Below are 22,786 nucleotides of genomic sequence, written 5' to 3'. Positions count from 1 at the left end.
AGAGAGAGAGAGAGAGAGAGAGAGAGATCTTCTTGCTGCAGCATCAATAATTAAATCAAATATATAATTTTTGCAATAAATAAAGCTGAAGAACATTCCTTCCATCTGAGTCCACTGTGGTTCTAAAGCGCCATTACCATCAAGTTCACTGCTGCTACATAATAAAGGCAAGAGCCTCACGAGACCCTGTATTCAATCCATCTTAATTCCAGTGAGCGGAATGCACTGCAATATGGATGTCCTGACAATTTCAGGCATAGAAGACCAGCTCTGGGATCTGACCCCCCTGTACTCCAGTTCCGTTGGTACTGTCCGAGGAACACTGGAACTGGAAGGTCACCTTTCCACATTGCACTTCCGTCATACCCTCCTGTCCAAAGTAACTAAGTTCATTCCCATCCAGTACGGCACTGACTGTGTAGAAGGTGTCCTGCTCCACTTGGACCGGGTGTTCAAACCATACAGAGAAGGTGTTGCTAGATCCGTCTGAAACAAATTTTGTTAGGTTCTGGGCCAGCGTCACTCCTTGGCGCTTGAGTTCAATCTTGGCACTGTACTCTGCCTTTCCACCACTGGAACCATACAAGCCAAGCCCTGCAATGAAGATCCTCTTGTCCACTGCAAACTGGATGCTATCGCAGCGTCCACGGTAGCGCCATTGGTTACTACGGTAAGCCGAGGACTGGAAACGATGGCAGCGCTGTGGCGTCAGACCCTTTCTTTTCTGCAGTGGGAATTCCAGCTTGGGCTTATTGGCAGCCGTGTACCACAGGAAGACATCATGAGTCTCTTCCAGTGTTAAAAAGTCTGACTGTGCAGCTCCGTTGGCGAACTCCTCCAGGGTCATGGTTGGGATACGAACCAAGTAGAGAGCCTTGCCCAGCACTGCCCTTTTATTACGAGAGGTAAGTCCCAGTCCCTGCCTTTTGCATTGAGCCACAGCCCAATCGAGAGCCGCCTGGAAGACCACCGCCTCCCGGGTGTTGAGAGTCTCTCGCTTTAGTATGATCTCCAGTGTTTGAAGATCAATCTCACAGAAACCCTCAGAGCGAAGCGCCAGCTCAGCCTGAGCATCAATGACCTCCCAGCACCGCTGGGTCAGCTCAGGCTCCTCAAACAGTCGACTCTGGGACAACAACACACAGGCATTTTTGGCCTCCAAGCTTGTCTCCAGAAAGGTGACACAGGCCTTAGCCAGTGCAGGCACTATATACTTTTTGGCAGCGTACAGAGTGGCCAGCACTGTGTCCGCTTCAAGTTCAATCTCATCGCTGTACATGTACCTGGAAGTGAATAGAAAAAGGACTTAGAAATCAACAATGTCTTTTTTAATAGCTGTTATACAAGCATTAGGCTTTGCAGTGATTGAGTTTAGAGTTACATGCAGGGGTCAACAACAAATGATTAAAAAATAAATATGAGGAAAGATAAAATGCATCTTATAAATCTGCTCTTTGTATTCATATTAAACCATATTAATCCAACATTCAAGACAATTTTCAATGTGATAATTCTTAAAAAATATAATGTGGTGTAACCAAGTAAAAATTATAACATTTTCCTTACACCTTGAATACATGAAAATACTTTTTTGCTTATTTTTCAAAAAAGAAAAAGAAAGAAAACATCAAATTACTGATTCATAATTATCATTACATTTTAAAGGAGTTAAAAATCAGAATCTTTTTTTTTTATTATTATTTATTCACCTTGACAGTCACGAGGAGGGACTATTTAACATTGTTCTCTTCCACATTGGTTTCACCAAATGACTTTTGGTGGACAAAAGTTTTCAAAATATTAGTAAGCAGTGGTTACATTTTTTTTCTAAGAATTTGGAAAATGAAATTGAAAATGAATTGAAAAGAAAATGAGTGTCACATCATTGACATAAATTAATTGCAGAACTTACTTCAAAAGAATTAAAAAAGCAGCAGGCTCCACGTCAGGAATATGAATATCAGATTCTCCTTCTGCTAGATCTCCGTAAAACATGGCACCGAAAACAGAACTCCCCACTGCCAGCACATACTGGAAGCAGAAATGCCACAGAAACGCGGTCAAGCAGACGCTTGATGAAAGAGGCATTTGAGATGCGTTTTGACTCAGTAGAATTCGCTCACCTTGTGTGCTGGAACTTTTTGGGATGCGCCAGGCGGACCCACAACAAAATGAACATCTGCCATGCGTTCGTTATTGAACATCAAAGCATTCCTGAAGAGAACAAAATGCAACAGAATATTTCGTTTATGGATCCATAACAGCGTAGATGATTCGAAAAGCAAGCCGAATGCGCCTTACCTCTCTCGCAGTGTCGGGTGAGTGGCCTGCCAGCTGGCAGTCTCGACGTTATTATTGTTGATGTTCTGCTGAGTGGCAGTTGTAGTCGGCGTTGTCACCGTTTGAGTGACTTGGACGATGGTCTTTTTGCTGGCAGCTGTGACTGCTGTGCTGTTAGTGTTGGGAAGGTTGGTATTTATGCTGACAGGATAGAGTTCTGCAGCCATCTTCTTCTTCAAAGACAAAGTCACGATTTCATAGCATACTGGCAGCTTGCTGAGCTGTTTCCCACTCTTTCTTGTCCTTTTCAATGTTTCTGGAAGCAAAAGGAAAAACGTCAAAAACTTCATGATCCTGCCATATAGGCAATCTGGCGTTGTTGGCATCGGCAAGTTTATCCACCAGTCTGCAGAGTAATTAAAAGGCAGGTGTATCGGGAAAAACAGCTCCCTTTAATTTAATTAGAAATTACAAGCCAAAGTCACTCTAAGTACACGCGCTTCCTGGGCATCTTTTCCATTTTGGACACATTTACAAAACAACATCAACGTAACCGTCCAGCAGAAATATTCCAGCTCGAAGACTTTTTCCTCTTTCTCATCGCATCCTCGCGATCCTTCATCTCGGACTTGGTACAATGAAAGTAACAGCATGCAAGTGAAGCAAACTACGTTCGGTTAAATAAATCAAGAGGTCCCGAATCGAACACAGAAAATGCTACGTGGTCCTTCTCATCCTACATATCTGTGGTGTATCCTCTCAAGCGTCTCTACTCTGTATTGTAAAGCCCGTTTTGTGTGACGGGCGACGACGCCCAGCTCTGTTGACAAATCAAACTACGAGTGAATCGGACGTCAGTGGCCCACAGGCGCCTCCCAGAGCCGAACCGCCAGCCCCCTCGCGCCGCTCGAGCACGAATTAACCCTTTGCTCATTGTTTTTTAGGGTTAGGAACCAAGAACCGCTCCGTTAAAAAATAAACGAATCGAATTAATGTACAGTTCAGCGCAACACTGATCAGCGTCGTTGATTCCCAAACGAATGACTCTTACGAGTCGGTTCTTTTTAGTGAATCAAAAGCATACGCGACCAGGGTAGTCCGACTATGAATCGAACGATTCTTATGAATCGGCTCTATTGCATCAAAACATCTCAAAACGTAGGCTACTCAAAGAATAATGGAACCTTTAAGCAACTTGAATCGGCAGCGGAGCCAGAATCGTTTAATTCACGATATATGTATTGTTGACAATGTATGTTCACGTCACCACTTCCACCAAATCAAACTGTATCGTATCTTACGCTAGTGCTATCCATGTCATCATCACCTGAGGCCAGATTTGATCAGCTTTATATGAAATCTCGCGCAAATCTTTGAAGGGATTTTTTAAAAATTTCATAAAGTAACTTTTTCCACAACGCGCAATACAGAACTCAACGCTTTACGACCATCACCGAGCTTCAGTTGCAGTGTTTCAACTTCATAAGATCAGTCAATTTGCTGATGCAGCCTTAATGTCTCATAAGGGGATAAACATCTGCTACCAAGTGCTCAACCTACTAAGCAAATATTTGATGTGGTCGGTAGAAATATCGTCCGCGTTCACAATTAACATGTCCGATCAATGATTATAGCGCGAGCATTCTTTACAAACCGGTTTTAAAGAGATAAAGTAGCAGCAGAACAGAGCTACCGTCAGCATAGACTTGTCCACCAAAACGGACTCTTTAGTCGAAGTAATATGAATCATTGTTCGCGATTCATTAAAGCAGTAATAGCAGATAATTAGTCGTTCTTTACCTTATTGAGCCGACCGAAGCGCAGCTGCCAGGAAAATACATTCAGGTTTGATGTTTGAAGGCTCGCTTGGGCTTGCACAGCTTTCCCGGATCTCCAACAGAGGGCTCTGGCGCTGGAAACTGGATCCCTCGCCTACGATAAGCGGCTTATCTATCTCACACAATTTAGACAATGATGTTTTATGCCAGACAAAGTGCGTGAAACATGCACACAGAGAGCGAAATTTGCTAAATGTAAAGCACTTTCAGTAAGTCATTTTGGGTCAGAGAAGCTGGTTTAGGTCATAAGGGTGCGCTGAGTAATGTTTTGCTAATTAAAAAGTTTTATACATTAAGAATTCAATAACCCTTTTGAGAAATTATTATTAAAATGACATAAACTCACATAAGATGACGGATCCAATCATATCCATCTTTTAGAAAAAGCTGTGTTTATTCTACATGAAGTAGTCGTCCACTCATAGACGCTGCCATGTTGGTATTAACATGGCAGTGTATACTGGTATAGGGAAATAACTCGAAGAACAACAAAGTGCATTAAATGTTAAAACTATATGCACAAAAACAGTATGTTTATGATTACGATAATAGATTAAAATAATATGATAAGAAATACCAGTCTGCATGATCAAGCAGCATTAAGATCGGTTTTTGTACAGCTAAAAATAACTGGAAGCAGGCACCGGAAGCCTTGCACATTCAATTTACTAGTGGCTGCACCCACTCTTACATTAAAAATTAGGTGGATATAACGCTTTTAGTAAGTGCTCAAAGTGAACAAACAACGCAAACCAAATTAGTAAAAAAGCAGTACAATACGCAGCTGTGTAGCAGCAACAGCCATTAATGTGACAGTTTATCACTGTTGACAGATACTACAGAAATGAATAAGAAGTATACCGTAAATCTCACAGGAAGTAGTAAGTCCTGAACTTTTCGCCTACTGTTTTGTTAATACTGTGAATTTGGACACTACTCTTTTCACATACTGTTTTTCCCCTTCTATATAGTATAGGGAAGAATGCCATAATCCCCACCACCATTTTGTAGTGCGTTCCATTTCATCAGGTGGACAAGGGAAGTTTATATGAACAGACCTTCATTCTCTAGATTTTAAACTTAACTTAGGACACAAGTCTACTCGTATGTACATTTCAGGCAGCGGCATGTACCACAATGCAACATGATTGTGACGTCACCACACCCCACCCCACACATCTCTAGTGTATATTAACTATTTAGAGGTTTAACAGTATAATACCTTGCAGTTACAGTAAGATGACGTTTTTTTCACAGTCACTGTTTATTAGTTTTGTCGTATAGTATTCATTCAGCAGTTTTGTTCTCTTATATGCATTTCTATAGTTTTATGTGGATTTTTATACATTTACACTTTGGGCTGCAGAATTAACTGCATATTGAAAATACCACTTCTGCCATGTGCTAATTTCAAAAGATCTTGATGAGTGCTTTCAGTTTAGCACTCCCACTGTGTCAGAATCAAGCTTCCCCCTAAGCAAATGATGATTTAACAATTAAAGACACATCAGACAAGTGAAGGACAAGGTCAGAGAATAAGTTTGAGACATCTGATCCCTCAATGCATCTTCTAAGGGATGTCATTGTTCAACCTAGATCAAAACCTGTTATAGCACTAAATTGAAGAGCATCATCCATACTTTTGCTTCAGTAGGGTCTCTGTTGTTGGAATATGCAGCATGTGGCTTTCTCAAGGAGGATTTTTCCTAACTGTACTGCTGTGTACAACCCTCACCAAGAGGACTCTTTTTCTGCAAAGCCAAGTTTCCCATCCCCACCAACAATTCTCACAGATCTAATTGATTATTTCTCCCTGTATTCATTTGTCACTTTTCCCTTAATCAAACTGACAGCCACATTCTCACAAATCAGATCATTTTACAGCCATGACTGAAATAGAAGTCTGAAAATCAATTTATTTTTCAGAGCAGTATGGATCATTCCAAAGAATGTTACATAAGAAAATTAAATTTTTTAAACGGCACTGAATATTTTTTTCTGTCAACTGCTCTGCTCTAGTACTGCATCAATAAATATTATAATTTAATATAAAATTGCTTGGCAGTATAAAAAGGCCAGTGACAGACCCAGTCTAGGGAGATTTCAATGAACATACTATGTCTCATAAGTGCAGGTGCAGTCCTTATAGTGTAGCCTTAGATAGGATCATAGATGGCCGCCTTCCTTAGCTGAGATCATTTCCTTCTTATTAGGACAGCAGTGATGTTTGGGCTTTATTGGGCCAGCAGAATGAGTTTACCCAAGGACTTAGAAGTAGGTGGAAGTGAGGGATATTTGCTCCCACGGATTGACTAAGCCAGGCCTCTTTTAAAGGTTCCCATAGGAGGACTGTGTTCTAGATTCAGCATGGAGTCATGGAGAACAACAAAAAAATTATGCTTTTTTGAATCTTTTGAAGGGGCACCAGCTAAATGAGGTACACAGAGATGAAAAGCCTTGATTTGTAATAAAGTCAAACTCAGTTTTCAAATTGGAGTTACAAATTTAGGTTATGTTCTTCGTGTCCAGTCACTGATTACAGATCTGTTGATTTCTATTCATAGATCCATGTCTGTACATTCCACGATTCGCCCACATGTTGGAGTTCGGTGAAAAGACTCACGAGGTTTCGATGACTGCTCTCAGACTGCTGCAGAGGATGAAAAGAGACTGGATGCACACGGGACGGCGACCATCAGGCTTGTGTGGTGCAGGTAAATTGTCCAATGTTCTAATGATAAACACTCTGCTGTTGTATCTTGGAGGTTTTGTTCACCCAAAAATGAGAATTCCATCCATATTTACTCACCCGTATGTCATTGCAAACCTGTACGATTTTCTTGTTTATCTAGGGAACACAAAAAAAAAACAATTTGAAGAATGTTTCAGCTGTTCATGTTCATGCAATAAAAGTCTGTGAGGTCCTAATAAAATCCTTGATCATCTCATGATGAACACAGAGTCTAAATCAAATTGAGAAGACTTGAATCAAACCACCAACATAAACCATGAATCATAAAATAATCTTCATTTTTGTGTCAACTCTCCATTTAAACCTCAGTCCTTTCTTTGTTTTGGATTAACCTCCGAGTTGTTAAAAGATTCACTACGCCTTCTTTGTCAGCTCGAAATGAAAATAGTCTACGTGTTTTTTTTTTGTCTTCAGTTCTGCGCATCTGTCAGATTATAAAGCAAATCCCTTAATGTGCTAAAAGTTTGACATGGGAACTGGAGCAGCGAGTTCCATAACAAGGATAAAAAGGAGATCACTGCAAGTGCTTTACCACCGCACAGATCTCGGTGCCCTCGATCTGAAGCAGAACGCAGTGGTCTCTGCACTCTGTCTCAGGAATAGAAGGCAAACTTCCTGCCTGCATCTCTAGTTCAGCCCTCTCTCACTGTCTCACTTTTCCCATCTAACATCCGCTGCTGCAATATCTGAATAATTAATAATTCATCATTAATCATTCACAGTATTCAGGGGAATATGGTAAGTGTAAATGTCAGTTTTCTGCATTGAGGTTGATTGTTTTTGAGTGAGGGGAGTAAACACAACTACACTTCACCTTCTGGCTCAGAGTGTGAACACTGCAAAAACAAATATCAAGATAAAAGTAAAAAAGTGCAAAAGATTCAATCTTGCACTCATGTGTTTGTGCGAACGGTTTCACTCAGAAATTATTATTCATCAGTAAGTTTGCACTTCGATTTTTGCTGAATTTAGGATACAATTTAGAATATGCATTTATTTGTGCAGAAATTATTAATTCTATTTAGCACCGATGCATTAAATTGATTAATTTGACAGTACATACTTTTACATTTTTACAAAAAATTCCATTTCAAATAAATGCCGTTCTCTTTCTGTTCATCAAAAAATCCTGAATATGTATCACCATTTCCACAAAACTAATAAGTAGCACAACTGTTTTAAATATTGATAATAAGAAGACATGTTTCTTGAGCAGCAAATCAGCATATTAGAATGATTTCTAAAAGATCATGTGACACTGAAGACTGGAGTAATGGCTCCTGAAAATACAGCTTTGCATTGCAGGAATAAATTAAAATTTTGAAATCTATTAAAATAAAGTTGCATTTTAAATTGTAATAATTTTTCTACTATAAAACAATTGTTTGTTTATTTATTTATTTAATTTTATTAGAAACTGAACAACTAAGTGAACATACAACATACAAGTTTTACTTATTTCAAAGTAACAAAAATGATGTGTGCCCAAGCAATAAAGATATATAATAAATATATTGAAAATTATAATACTATATTATTGTTAGTAAACATTTTACTAACATTTAATATGTAATATTTACATTTTTGTAAACGGTCATTTTTTGTGTTTTTATACAGATCAAAATTGATCTGACAAAATGCTTTTTTTTTGTGCTTTTTAGGACAAAAAAAATCCTACACAAGTGTTAGTGAATAAATATATTGTTCGCTTATAGAAATATTGTCTAAATATATCGGATGAGCATTTGGTTTTATGTTGACAGTGGATGGAAATGGGATTGTATAGGCTTGTTTTGTTGTTTTTCCCTTAAACACAACTCCACAGCACAATTTACATAATGCCTACTAACCAGGTTATTGTATCGCACAACACACCTCAGCATCTGCAGAGATTCTTTTTACAATTGCTCCCTTACTATAGAAAATGCACTCTCAACACTTTTGTATGGTACATACACTGTATATTTGCACAAGGGTGAAATGTCATACAAATTGAGAAAAAATACTGTTTGGGACAAAACATTTATCCTCATTTTCTCTCCCATGTCCTCCCAGCTCTGCTCGTAGCAGCTCGTATGCATGAATTCCGTCGTACGGTTAAGGAGGTGATATCTGTCGTCAAGGTGTGTGAGGCCACGCTGAGAAAAAGGTGAATATCATGGCTTATCTGAGCATATTTTTAGGGAAATTGACTGCTATTGTCACCCAAAAACATGTAGTGTCCAAACTAATGTTTGAAACATAATGTTTAAATATCTCACATTTAATTTTTCACAGTAGAACTAGGGATGTACAATATATATCGGTACCATATTGGTATCAGTCAATATTGGATATATCTTGTCAATATTATTAAATATCATTTAATTACTGTATCAACCAGGCTGACAGAGTTTGAGGAGACCCCCACCAGTGCCCTGACCATCGATGAGTTCATGCGAGTGGACCTTGAGAAAGAATGTGATCCTCCGTCTTTTGTTGCAGGACAGAAAAAACTCAAGATGCAGCAGGTACTCATATGGGGGATACATGGCTGTTGAGATATTTATTTATTTATTTATTCTTTTTTTGAAAGAAATTAATGCTTATGTTTAGCAAGGAGGCATTAAACTGATCAAAAGTGAAATACATTTATAAATACATTTACAAAAGACTTCTATTTCAAATAAATTCTGTCCTTTTGAACTTTCTATTCAAAGAATCCTGAAAAAATATATCACTGTTTCCACAAAAATATTAAGCAGCACAACTGTTTTCAATATTGATAATAATAAGATATTTTAAGAGACTTATTTCAAAAACATTTCAAAATCGTACTGACCGAATACAATAGTGTGGGTGTGTGTGACCAGATATGAAGCTATGAATATAAGATTCAGCCATATGAGACTCTGGATAAATGGTTCTCTTAATTGAAATGTCATTGTTTCAGCTGGAGCAGGAGCTGGCCAAGAAACTTGAGGAATACCAAGGTTAGTCTGTCCTCCTGGAATAAGATATTGATTCTCTCTATTGACTCAACATGGCATCTGAATGCTCTCTGTGGTGCGTTATCTTGGCTACACTAAGCATTTCAAGATTTTTTTGATGATTATGAATGTCAAGTTCCCTTGTGGTTTAGAGTGCCCACCTTACCGACAGCAGCTGTTTCCATAAATGCCTCCATATATTAGGACTATACATCATTACTTGACGTACCATTAGCATACATAATCTGAACGTTGAACACACTCTACCAAGGAATTCATGTTGCATGCTGAATATTTTTCAGACAAAAAATCAAACTATCAGAGACATCAGGCTTATGTGTATGTGTGTGTACGTTGTCTGCAGGTGAGATCAACTCATACCGCGATGAGATTGAGACACAGCTGGCAGCGAGCAGCAGAACCAAACTGAGAGGGATTTATGCCTCCTACGCAAAAGAAGGTAGATCAAATCAAGTGCTCTGCATGTTTATTTATTACACCTAGGCTCATCTGAGCACAGTTCGCTGATGATATTTTTTCTTAATAGAGAGTATTGTGTGGTTTTATGCTCATTCACGTGCAGATGTTGGTTTTTGATTCATGCTGTAACACCCTTTTAGATGATGACTGTGTTTCTTTGGCCTCTGGGATGACTGGAGATGAAGAACTAGAGGATGAGGAAATGGAGGCAGCAGCTCAACATCTCAACCAGGAGTTCATCTGTCAGGTGTTTCAACAGGGGGACCGAGGAGGAATGGAGGATCAGGAGGGGAGCAGGGATACAGTACCGCTCTCCAGTCAGGCCACACATGTGCCACTGACAGCCCTCCTCGGGCCTCTGCCCAGTGCGGCCAGCCTTGGTCTAACAGACTCCATTCGGGAATGCATCACAGAAGAAGACACAACAAACAGTGAGTGTGCCACTTCCTCAGCACAGTATGATGTTCTCTTTGGCCAAACAAAGCATTCATTACAACATACTGTGTCTTTCTTTGCTATTTTATATGATAAATTGTGGCTATGTACTGTATACTCTCAACATTCAGCATTTCCTGTTTTTCTAGTGATGATGCTCTTTTGTGAAAAAATTTGTTTAGTCAGTAGTAGCTTTTGAACGGTTCTAAACAGTTTTGACTCAAAGACTCCCAAGACAAGACATTATTCAGACCCATTTATCTAAACCGATGGTAATTAAATAAATAAACAATTTAATTTAGTATTAATTTATTAATGAAAACAACTCAAAAATAGGATGTCAGTTTAATCTTGTACATCTTTATTTTTAGTGTTTTTAGCTAAATTAAGATTACATTAATATAGATTAATTTTTCATTCACTTTTATGACTGATTAAATAATTTTATGATATCCGGGTCCCTCTGAATGTCTGGAACCACTGTTCTAGATGGAATCTGCAAACCTTTTTCACATTTTCTGTAAGCATTTTAAGGGAAAATGTAGTAAAAGGTGTTGATTATGGCTCAAAGTTAGGGTGACCATATGTGCCATTTTCCCCGGACGCGTCCATGCCAGGATTTGTTTTGGCTTTGATTTTTCCTGTTTTCATGCTTGCTGAAGGTAATGATCGAAAAGTAGTTTTTTGTTATAAGAAAAAAGTTATTAAACCTGTTATACTGTATTATGACAGTATATATGATTCAATGCCGTGATAATACCGCATACCGTGATAAAAGCATTAGCAATTAATCGCAACATGAAAAATTGATACCGGCATATCCCTATATGGTATTTTGATGTCATACACCGATCGGTCTGCACACGCAAACAAAGCCAAAACCTAGATATTTTAGGCAATATAGAAATCCTGGCCAGGACGCATCCGGGTAAAAAAATGGCACGTATGGTCACCCTACTCAAAGTACTACCAGGGTTCACACAGTACTGGAAAACTTGGAAATATCAGGGATATGAGTTAGGCTTGCCGCGATAGACGGTGCTGATGGTGATACCGTTGTTAAGCCGCAACACCGGTTACGTCACTTGCCCAAACATAGAAAGTTCTATGTTTTATATATAGGCTAAAGTGAGTTTGACGTTGTATTTTGTTGTTGCATTCAAGCAATTGACGCCGAATTGACACTAATTTGAAAGTAAAGTGAAAGTAAAATGCACACGGTGCTTTTAAGCTATTTAAAAGTGAAGGAAAGCGAGGAAAAGAGGGAAAATTCAAACGAACAATTGCTTTACGCTGAATTGCCACTATTTGAAAGTGAAAGTAAAATCACACATCGATTAATCGGTGGGAAAATGTCCTCACCGTCACAACCCTAATATGAGTTTGCCTTGGTTTGGCCTGGAAAAGTCACAGCAATTATTAAATTCTTAAAGGGTCATGGAAAAATCTGGAAAATAGACCAAATGAGTTCTGGTCACAGATGAAAAACACAAAATTCATGGATATTTAGGGGTCAGGAATCATGTATGATTATTGGTCATCAGATTAGCAACAATATTTAAATTCATCGTGAAAGTAAAACTGACAGTTCTTCTTTTTTTTGGAATTTTGCAGCATTTATTATAAAGAATTTATCAGTGCATACCATGATTTAAAAAAAAAAAAAAAACTTCCTGTAATTTTACATCAAAAACGATAACCAATAGCCAAGACGAGTGGCCAACAGTGGCTCAATAGCCAGCCAAGTTTCAATCCCTCTCCTCCAGCAACCTGTCACTCACATGAAATGATCGCAGTCCAATCAATTCCCGATAGACAAAATCAAGTCCCGTCTTACATTCTTTTTCTCATTTGTGAAGCCATTTCATTAGGATATACGTCTCACAATGGGGGAAAAAATGGTTGCAATTTTCATTTCATGTTGACTTAAAAAAAAATAATAATAAAAAGTATGGGTCCATATGATCTTATGAATGATTTGAATTGTTTGATATACTATTTCATAACGATATTATATTATTAACAATATTTTATCCCATTTTTCTAAAGGTCCAAACTCTTGTGGTCCATTTGTCTGTTAAAACTAAATATTTCCTGGTTATATCAAGCAGAATATGTTGTCACTGGGTTTCTTTGTTATAAGATGGATGACTGTAGGAAATGTGGTGAATGTTTAATCTTTAGGAAAGCTTTAACCCTTTGCTATTGTGAAAGTCAGTGCTCCGATGGAGGGTCTGCCAGACATAATCACTTAGAGCTTTTTGAAATCCTTTTAAGACATTTAATAAGAGCTGCTCTAATCTTTCTGCTTCATGCTGTACAGCAGAGCAAAAGCCACAGATGTACTTTCTCATTATAGTGTTTTTATGCTGATCTCATTTCAGTTTATAGAGAGCATATGATTTCAGAGGCAGGAAACGTATGGAGCTTTACTCCAAGGTAATGAAATTATGTCCTGTTTTACTTGCACAGATGACTGTATTCATTATTTAACTGTCATTCAGTGATATCAACATGAGAGGGTTCAGTTAAACAAAAATAAATGCAGCCTTGGTGAGCATAAGAAATATTTGAACAGTAGTACCTGCATTATTTTTGTTATTCCTGTGATAGCAAAGCTGAATTTTTAGAAGCCATTATTTCAGTTTTCAGAATTCATTCTGATAAATGATTCGTGCAAAATCATGCTGCTCAAGAAACTTTTATTATTGTTATCAGGGTTGAAAACGGTTAATATTTTTGTGGAAAACTGTGATAGACGTTTGATGAATGAAAGTTCAGAAGATGAACATTTATTTGAAAATAATTTTTTTTGTAACTATGTAAACTATACTGTCACTTCTAATTAAATTAATGCATCCTTGCTGAATAAAAGTATTAATTTCTTTAAGAAAATGTTGAATGTTAGTGCAGTTAAGCAGTATTGATCTTCAAAGCATTGATAACATTGAGTTAGGACCATTGTGAACATCTTTTGGTCAGGATGCATTCAACCAATGGCTGTGGCTGTCTGAAGCAGATCACTTTATTTACCAAAAGCTTTAGATTATTGAAAGACAAAGACTCACTAAAATGTCACAGGACCCAACAGAATATCACAAAATACGGCTCAGCAATGCTCCTCTGACTTCAGCACCTGCTCGCTAGCTGAACTCTGGCCATTCCCATTTAACCTTTGACCCTGACCCCTGACGACTCCTCGACCTAGGTGTTCCCTGCAGCTCTAAATGATGAGCAGCAGTGGTTTATCTGAATGCAGCATATGTCTCCTCCGGCCAGTCTAGGAGATCGGAGCCGAGCTGCTTTATTTTAAAGCAGTTTAGACTGTGATATGCTGTCTGAGCGGCTTTCCGTGGACTATTTCTGCTATGGCAGTTTGCTGATACATTTCCCTCGTCATCATTGTCCTTTTGCAGGAGAAGGTGATGATTCTGCAGGAGGGAAAGCCTCTTAGTCGCTCATAAAGACGGCTTTATGGGGTTCCACTCAGCGTGGGTGACTCTCAGTGCTCACAACAATACATACAGCAGACTATGAAGGCCAAAGATGCACTACTGGCCACTCTGAGTTTTGGGTTGTGAATATGTGTTTGTGTGCGCACTGAAAAATGAAGAAAAACAGTAAAAATAGTTATTAGAGTTATTAGAATTTTTTAAAGCTTTGTATATCTTAGCATCTGCGGCCTCAGGCAGGGAAACACCCTGGATAGTTGGCCAGTCCTATTTTTATTGTATTTTATTTTATTTTACTTTGTAAGTCACTTTATAAGTATTTATAATCGTATTATGAGTAGGCATATTCCAGTGTAGCAGGGACTGAAAGTGCAAAAAGCTGCATTTTTAAACTGCTGCAGTATGCAGGTCTGCATACATTTTGTGTTCTCTAAATAGGGAACACATGAGACAGACAGAGACAAAGTGAGTGAGAGTGATTGAGAGAGGTAGAAAGCAAGTGACCAAGAATGTGTGTGTGTGTGTGTGTGTGTGTGTGTGTGTATGTATGTGTGAAGTCTGGCAGATGCCTCTGTCACTATGACAGGCTGTCGGTACTGAAGTGTCTCACTCTTTCAGACTGTCTGTCGCCTCAGTTCTCTGGGGATACATGAGATTTTCACTCTCTCACTTTCACTGCTGTGAAGAGAGCGACTGGCCAATTCCACAGCCTCCTTTCCATCAATAGCATCTGTTTCACACAGGTTCACTTCCCACCGGCGCACCAGTTTTAACCCAGAAATCTCCCTCAAAAGGCATCTAAGGAGTCCCGCTTATTTAATCAATATATACTTTCCAGAGCAGCAAGTGCAGTGAAATATGAATTTTAATCTGATGATGATAAAGGGGTTTGGGAGTCTATTATCAATTTTTGTTTTTCACTATTCAATATATTCCAACCTCATACAGAGCTGGCCACCAAATCTTGGGTAATGCATTTCAGATTGACTCTGTGTGTGCGTGAGAGAGAGAGAATGAAAAGATTAAAATACGGGAAAGATTTTCCCTTGGGCTTGCTGTGGTTTTATCAACCTTGTTTGAACTTTGTCTCTTTGAAACCAGGATATTTTGCAATCTTGCAGCATTGAGAATCTCAGTACCGGCAGCTTTACCGAGATAGTTGAATGCTCAGGCTTCAAAAGAATCTTAATTTCCCCTGCACGGACAACACATCATCAAATTTTCATCAAATTTTCCAAATGTCTCTGAATCATCAGTGACTACTGTTACTGTTTTGGAACCAAGCAGTTAGCACACATGCTCTCATACTCTGACCTATGGTGCTCATGTAGGCGAAACAGTTTGTATCCAGCTTGTGACATTTACCAGTCCCGTTCCCCATTTCTTTTTTTCTCCATGTGAGTGGAAAAAAGGCTAGTATAAAATTTGGAAAAATAAAGGCACATATTGATCTTATTGAAGACAGTTATGTGACTCTATAGGTTTAAATCCAATTAGTATGTGGCACACTAATGACTTTATAATGAGCATACTAATGAGTTTCCTCAGCCCCTCGCGGACTTATAGCAGGCTGTTCACACACAATGCGTTCTTACTAGAGATTTATAATATAACAGTACCATAGTGGTTATCAGACAATATTAGAGTTTTTTTCCCTGTATTGACCGATATCTATATATTTAATTGAGCGTTGTACAATCTGTACATTTATGTTGTCTTTTTACTGTATTATCATTGTTAACTTAAACTAAAACTATTAATAAAAATAGTTTTTGTTTGCTTAAATAAAGCTGAAATAAAATGAAATATAAATATTAGGTGAAAACCTTAGAAAAAATAGAAATGTTGCATTGTCAACTAACTTATGTTGAAGCTGAAGTGTTAAAATTACTAAAACTAATAGAATAGATTAAAGCTAAATAGATATATTTAAAAACTAAAATGACAAAAGCACATTTATTAAATGGAAAAATAAAAGTTTATTCAAAATATTAAGTACTATAATAGTAGATAACTAACACTAAAATAGCATTGCTTTGACGTCATTTAACACTCATTTAGTTCATCTTTATAAACACTGTTCAATGCAAAATCTTAGGAAATCTCAAAATTAATAACCATTTTTCATACTGTACATTGTAATGCTGTGATAAATTTGAACTTCCTTTAATAGACACAGCATTTTAAAAATGCATTGCTCATGCTGTGAGTCCTTGAAAAACCAGTGAGATAGTGTATGCTTACATAGAAACATTAAAAAACAACACATCCCTTGTAAATGGCCCCTAAAGCTTACAGTTTTAAGTGCCTATTCCAGGGGTAAAAAAGTGAAATTCTCCTGTCTGTATGTATTGAGGGGCATGTCATGAGTTTACTGCAGCAGGGACACTGATTTATTACACCTGCTTGCAACTCGTCCCATACTGCATTGCTACACTGCATTTCCTGTTGTGCACTGAGCTTCAGCTGTGATGATGCTGCCTCATGGTCCAGTGCGCTCTGAGCTCTGTCCCTCCCTCTCTCTGCTGTTAATGCCACTCCTGCTTGCATGTGTAAGGTATCGATCTAATGGCCTGCATGCAGTCAGACAGCTGTGCTTGATTTAGATTGACCAATGGCTTGGGGAACGAGAGAGAGATGGGAGACTGCGTGTAGATGGAGATGACAGTTAGTCTAGGAGGGCATTCACTGAATGACACATTGGAAAGCACAGCTTCTGCAGGCCAATACAGCATTTAACCTTTCAAGTAGATGTGTTTGACATGATCAAAACATGCTGTGGGATAGCAGAGAGTAAAAGGCTCTTTTGTAGTCTATCCACATCTGTAGTTAACGGCATGTGCAGAATGTCAATGTGTTAGGGCAGATATAGAGTCTCGATTTAAAAGATACTGTAGCTGCCTACTGTAGCTGACCCGAAGACAAGAATACACACACATACACACATACATTCTTCACTTCTTGGCCTGCTTGCCCATGTCACAGTCAGAGTGAGCAGGTGGTGAGGTTGGAAAAGGCCCTCAGAGGTTATCGTGCCATATTGCAAGAGTTTTTTTTTCCACCTTGTCCTCGTTTTTGTATGAGCTTGAAACATTCTCAGTCTGCAAGATCTTTCAATTCTTTTTCAAGCAAAATAAGTTAGTTTACATCTAGAGTAAATCTCAGTGGATCCTCATAACATGGTCGTCTCTTGTTGGCATTGTGAGAAATCGAATAATTCATCCTTTAAATGATAACACCAGTTGATCTATAAATTCATTTGATTAAATGAAAAAAAAAACAGATGGTATGTATTATTATTTATTACAGCAATTCACAGATTGTGGTTTATAATATAATGATTTATAAAATAATCTACAAACATTCATCCTTTCAAACTCAAAATGCAAATGTTGCTCCCAGTATTCATTCATCTCTGTGGCATTTCACAGTGGAGCATCAAGCTGATCTGTTCATTTGCATAATGATTCATATGATTCATTATGTAATCTGGATTATGTTCAGTCAAGTGCATACTCATATTAGAGGCTCGTTCCTCGTTGAAATATGTTGGAGCATATTGCATTAGGAGCATTTAATCTTGTTTTGTGTTCTTAATATCATCACACAAACAAAATGCCACGTTTTTGAAGAAGGCAAAGGGACAGTTTGCCCTAAACACAAAAGTTTGGAACACAAAGGGAGAATTTTGAGTAATTGTCAGACAGCTTTTGTTGCATACTAATTTGTAATAATCCAAAATGACAAATGACATCTCAGAAGTTGAGACTGTTTCAGGTTTTCCGAAGCCAGATTTCAAATCAATTATGGTGCCGCAGGTTGGACGTCAATAATATCAAATCACTGGATTGCACGTGTCTCATGAACAAATGTCGTAATTGATTGTTAGGTCTAACTCAATCTGACCTAATGACAGCATAATCACATGGCACAGCTGATTGGTTCTCTCCTGTATCGGTAGCCCGCTGCTCAACATTCAAATATATGACTAGTGCTTGCTTTAGCAGTTGCAGCTTGCTGCAGAAACCCTCCACCTTCCCCAGCTCCACCTGTATAGATCAGCTACGAGGTGATTCATGTATGCTATATGGGCAGCAGCAATATTTCTTACATGCTCACAGCAGCATGTTGTGGATGTATTGGCAGTAGCAAGTCTCGGTACTTGCTCTGCCCCAGCAGCGTAGCAGATCTATTCCGCCAAGACCCAATACATTAACATTGTAGTGTACATTATCATGCCGATCCCACCGAGAGTTGTCATGACAGAACCTGTAATAACTTACATTTCGGTTTATTCATCACAGCTACTTTGAAATTCATATGGACTACTTTTTTAACTTTTTGGTACTTATAGAGTGATATAAATATATATATATATATATATATATATGTTGTCCTAAACAAGGGGTTTCCAAGCTTTTTGAGGATCCCCATGTACGATGATCCTAACCTAAACTATAAAAGCAGCTATGTATTTCAATTTAGAAGGAACCATTTATACTGTATGAGAAACATATTAAGGTTGATTATTATGAGGAAAACATATATTTATATAGGCGCAGTACTAAAACCTTAAGAAATTTAAATATTATCTATTACTTTTTATTTACGTAACCCGTACTTTTGTGATGGGGTCAATTTGACCTACATTTAAACTGCTTTAAAACTGGATGAAGTGTTTGCGTATTGTTGAAGTGTGACTTTTTCCTCATTTGGGGTCATGAATGTGAAGATGTGTTTTGGAAAAGCTGTACGAATTTTGTCTACCCTGGTATCAGGGGTCAGCGGGTTACCCCATCTGTTTCCATGTAATTTGCCAAAAATTAACAAATTTAAAAACAGTAAAGAGTCAGTAAAAATAAGAAGAAAAAAAGATCAAGTGATTCATTTTGACCCCTAACAAAAACGGAGGACCTGTTGTATTAACACAGCGGGGCGGGAGGGTAATATTTACGAATACAAACTTGTTTTTGAGTGCATGTGTTTGGAATGGACAACCGTATTTAATAACAGACGTGAGTCTTAAAACTTTCCCCTTAAATACAGCATTCGCAAGTGGATCAACGAGCTGATGCCAGTCCCCTTTGTTGGTTCTCAGCAATATTTCTTACATGCTCACAGCAGCATGTTGTGGATGTATTGGCAGTAGCAAGTCTCGGTACTTGCTCTGCCCCAGCAGCGTAGCAGATCTATTCCGCCAAGACCCAATACATTAACATTGTAGTGTACATTATCATGCCGATCCCACCGAGAGTTGTCATGACAGAACCTGTAATAACTTACATTTCGGTTTATTCATCACAGCTACTTTGAAATTCATATGGACTACTTTTTTAACTTTTTGGTACTTATAGAGTGATATAAATATATATATATATATATATATATATATATATATATATAGTTTGACGTTGCTTTGTACTGTTGTGCAATTTTAGAGCTATGAACAGAGAGTTTAAATTATTAAAATATTCTTATTTCTTTCTTGCCATGAACATAAGAAGACATTTTGAGATTAATTGAATGTTTATTTTTGGAGAAAAGCTGCATTATGCTACACCCTAGGGTTTTGCATTTAAATACCATTGCTCATGTGAAATGTCACTGGTGAAATCCAGTCATTCCAATAGGAATTGGGAGTTTAATGTGAAGGCAAAAAAGCCCCCCATGCAGATTTAGCTCATGTTCAAGTTGGTCATGGAAATTCAACACACTAACAAACAGAAAGCTGCTTAGTTCGAAAGTAACTTCTGTGTGAGCAGTGCTACATATATCTGTATTCTGCTGACAATTTTTTTGACAATGTGATTTTTTTTGGCTACATCATTTCACTAAAATTGGTGTCTTGAGGCTGTATAACCATTCCCTGCTGGTTGCATAGCTTATAGCCTGTGTGACCTTTGGGTGACTCCTTTCACGTTTTTCAACTCCTTTGAAACTGGAGCTCCTTGTTACCATCATCTATCCAACCCCAATCAGCCATACTTCAGCCTTCTAAAGAGCCGAAACTTGATCTCGCCATGTTGTTTTTCTTTCTCCCTTCTATCCAAGCCGGCTGTGCAATCGCTCTGGGGAAACGCTGTGATCTGCTCCACTGGGTTTGATATGTGACAGCCACTCCAAGCTGCCTGCAAACAAGCCCAATTCCCTCATAGACCAGTGTGCCCATGTTGGTCCATGCCTGAGCAAGTACCCTATCTCCGTCTTATGGACGAGATACCTGGATTCAATTACAGTCCTGCTAAAGATTTAGAATTCACCTCCCAGTTGAAAACCAGGTATTAGAGGAGCAGGGTGTTGGAGATAGTAGAAGATGTAATACACGGTGTGAAGAAGGCAGTAAGAAAAAACACAAACATTTGATATGAGACACTGGCCTTTGACTGAAATCATGTGACAAAGAAATTGTGAGTTAGGACAAAAACATCATCTATACAAGTACATATGTACACATTTGCTTGACAATGAGGACAACATGGGGAGGATAGATTTACCTTCCGATGTATGTGCCATTAAACTGGCTGTGTTGTTATTCAGGAAGCTAATTATAAATTTGTCAACAGTTTAACTTTTTTAAAGGGTCTTTAAACTTTTTTTTACCCAGAACCTACAAATATGGTGCTCCTTTTATGAAGTACCCACTTACTAAAATATAAAGGCAACTGCATATTTTCATGTATAATGACCAATGTAAGAAATTTATAATAATATTATAACAAGACAACATACTGTTTATAAAGACATGCTTTTATATTCTACTTTATACTATATAAAATTATTTAAAGTTATAATATTTTATTATTGAAGTAATAAGTAAGTAAATCTTTAGAATTTTATTTAAAAAAATTGATTTAATTTAGATTTATTTATTACTGTTAAGAATTGTCAATGGAATAAAATAATCATGATTAATTTAATGATTTCTGGTCTATAAAAGGCAATGAAACAGTAATAATATCAGATGTGTTATAATTACTGTGTAAAACATTTTATCATTTTTTTTCTAATTTTCTTTGGACCCTCAAGCATTCCAGTGCAGACCCCAGATTATAGAATGTGACTTGTTTCTCTTTCCTTGGCTGTTAAACTGGAGTTAGAATCTATTTTTTAGAAGGTGCCTCTGATGTTTGCATCTCAAATGATACTCAGGCAAATTATACTGGACACTATGGCCTTTGAAGTAGTGTGATGTGTCTTAAACCTCACACATGCAAGTGTAAGAATCTGAGATGGGGACAGATTGTGACCTATTTTCTTTTGTCTCAGTTCAGATATTTAAATCCGGTCTCCCTGGCCAGTCTCGCTGTGAGAATGTCAAAGCGTATGAATGCGAGTCGGATGGCTACAGTAGAGACGGCGTTCAGATCTCTCTATGTTCAATCAATGAACATCTGGTCTTGATCCACAGAGGCTCCACCAATCCAATCACACTTTTCCCAGGCTGACTTTTGCAGCTCTTTACATTTGAAGAAAGCATTTTCGTCATACTAAAATCAGCTTTCAAGTCGCTTACAGAGAAAGGTTTGCGTGTGTGTCATTGTTTGCTTTAGTTCAATCCTTTGGCCAGGTTTTTAAAAAGGTTAGCTTGAATAGATCATGCAAAACTGAATACAAATGATAATCAGAATCAGAGTATTTCTTTTGTGTTATCTAGAGAGTTTATACTTGATACATCATGATTAAACACTATTGATTATTGCATTCCAAATGTTCATATGTTTTTAATTCTCTACCCATTAGATTCCCATTTACAGGCAGAGATGCTGCTTTATTTTGTGATTGCTTTCTTTCATCTTGTCTATTTACAGCTCTCTCGTCTTGCCCTGAACTCATTTATATTTATATATTTCTACAGACACATGCTAACTGTATTCAGGTGGTGTTTATAACACATATGTATGTGAATCTGAGGTTACATCAGGCCATTGTATTAGCATACAGTAACATTGCTCTTCATATTTACCTCAATATGAGATTTTAATTTAGGGATTAATAAATGTGACACTGTGGATTTTAAGACAATTTGGGAAAGTGTTTGAGGGACACAAAATCCTTTCACATCACCGCTAAGCCTATTAATGGCAATTACACAACAAAGAGCTGGCAGTGCGTGCATTATTGAGAGAACACCGCCAAAGTACTTACTGTGTAGTGCACCATCTCAGACAGCTGTAGACTCCAGTCAAGCAGGACAAATTTCATTCTGAAACAGGAAATTCACCTGAATAGCTTGCATGCTATCTGGTGGGAATTGCTTCCCCCCCAAAAAATCCTTTTTCATTTTATTAGTTTTTGTGTCTTTGTCTTTTTGTAGTGGAAGATAAATCAAAAAATGGGGAACTAGATCTGGATGGGATTGATGAAGAAGAGATGGAAAAGGTACATTATGTAGTTAGTAATTAATGGATTTATGGATCAACTTTTATATTCACTTACACTGCAAAAATAATTTTCTTAATCAGTATTTCTGTCTATTACTTTTTTCTGGTAAAATATCTAAACATCTTTACAAAAGAAGATATATTTCTATCTATCTATCTATCTATCTATCTATCTATCTATATATATATATATATATGC

General features: G+C 37.7%; 2 protein-coding genes across 6 annotated transcripts in view; one reads left to right on the top strand and one right to left on the bottom strand.

Annotated features, from left to right (window-relative positions):
* Positions 1-22,786, top strand: part of brf1b (BRF1 general transcription factor IIIB subunit b) — a 63,937-nt gene that overhangs the window by 17,652 nt on the left and 23,499 nt on the right. For all 4 annotated transcript variants that reach the window (XM_016503497.1, XM_016503496.1, XM_016503498.1 and 1 more), the window contains exons 7-13: positions 6,683-6,832; positions 8,926-9,019; positions 9,254-9,380; positions 9,803-9,842; positions 10,204-10,299; positions 10,460-10,750; positions 22,521-22,585. In XM_016503497.1, coding sequence (XP_016358983.1) covers positions 6,683-6,832; positions 8,926-9,019; positions 9,254-9,380; positions 9,803-9,842; positions 10,204-10,299; positions 10,460-10,750; positions 22,521-22,585 — 863 coding nt within the window. The remainder of the gene's footprint in view (positions 1-6,682; positions 6,833-8,925; positions 9,020-9,253; positions 9,381-9,802; positions 9,843-10,203; positions 10,300-10,459; positions 10,751-22,520; positions 22,586-22,786) is intronic.
* On the bottom strand, positions 32-4,152 carry btbd6b (BTB (POZ) domain containing 6b). Of its 2 annotated transcripts, XM_016503501.1 has the most exons (5): positions 4,081-4,152; positions 2,302-2,596; positions 2,124-2,214; positions 1,913-2,031; positions 32-1,283 (listed from the first exon to the last, which is right to left on the bottom strand). In XM_016503501.1, the coding sequence occupies exons 2-5, from the start codon at positions 2,505-2,507 to the stop codon at positions 251-253; spliced, it is 1,449 nt and encodes a 482-aa protein (XP_016358987.1). In that variant the 5' UTR covers positions 2,508-2,596; positions 4,081-4,152; the 3' UTR covers positions 32-250. The 2 variants fall into 2 exon arrangements, with proteins under 2 accessions (XP_016358987.1, XP_016358986.1); XM_016503500.1 differs by lacking the exon at positions 4,081-4,152 and having other exon boundaries at positions 2,302-3,351.

This window comes from Sinocyclocheilus anshuiensis, unplaced genomic scaffold (assembly GCF_001515605.1).
Source record: "Sinocyclocheilus anshuiensis isolate Anshui unplaced genomic scaffold, SAMN03320099.WGS_v1.1 scaffold1051, whole genome shotgun sequence".
NCBI classification, from domain to species: domain Eukaryota; kingdom Metazoa; phylum Chordata; class Actinopteri; order Cypriniformes; family Cyprinidae; genus Sinocyclocheilus; species Sinocyclocheilus anshuiensis.
Note: the sequence above shows the minus strand (reverse complement) of the source record. Positions and strands in the feature narration are given on the sequence as shown.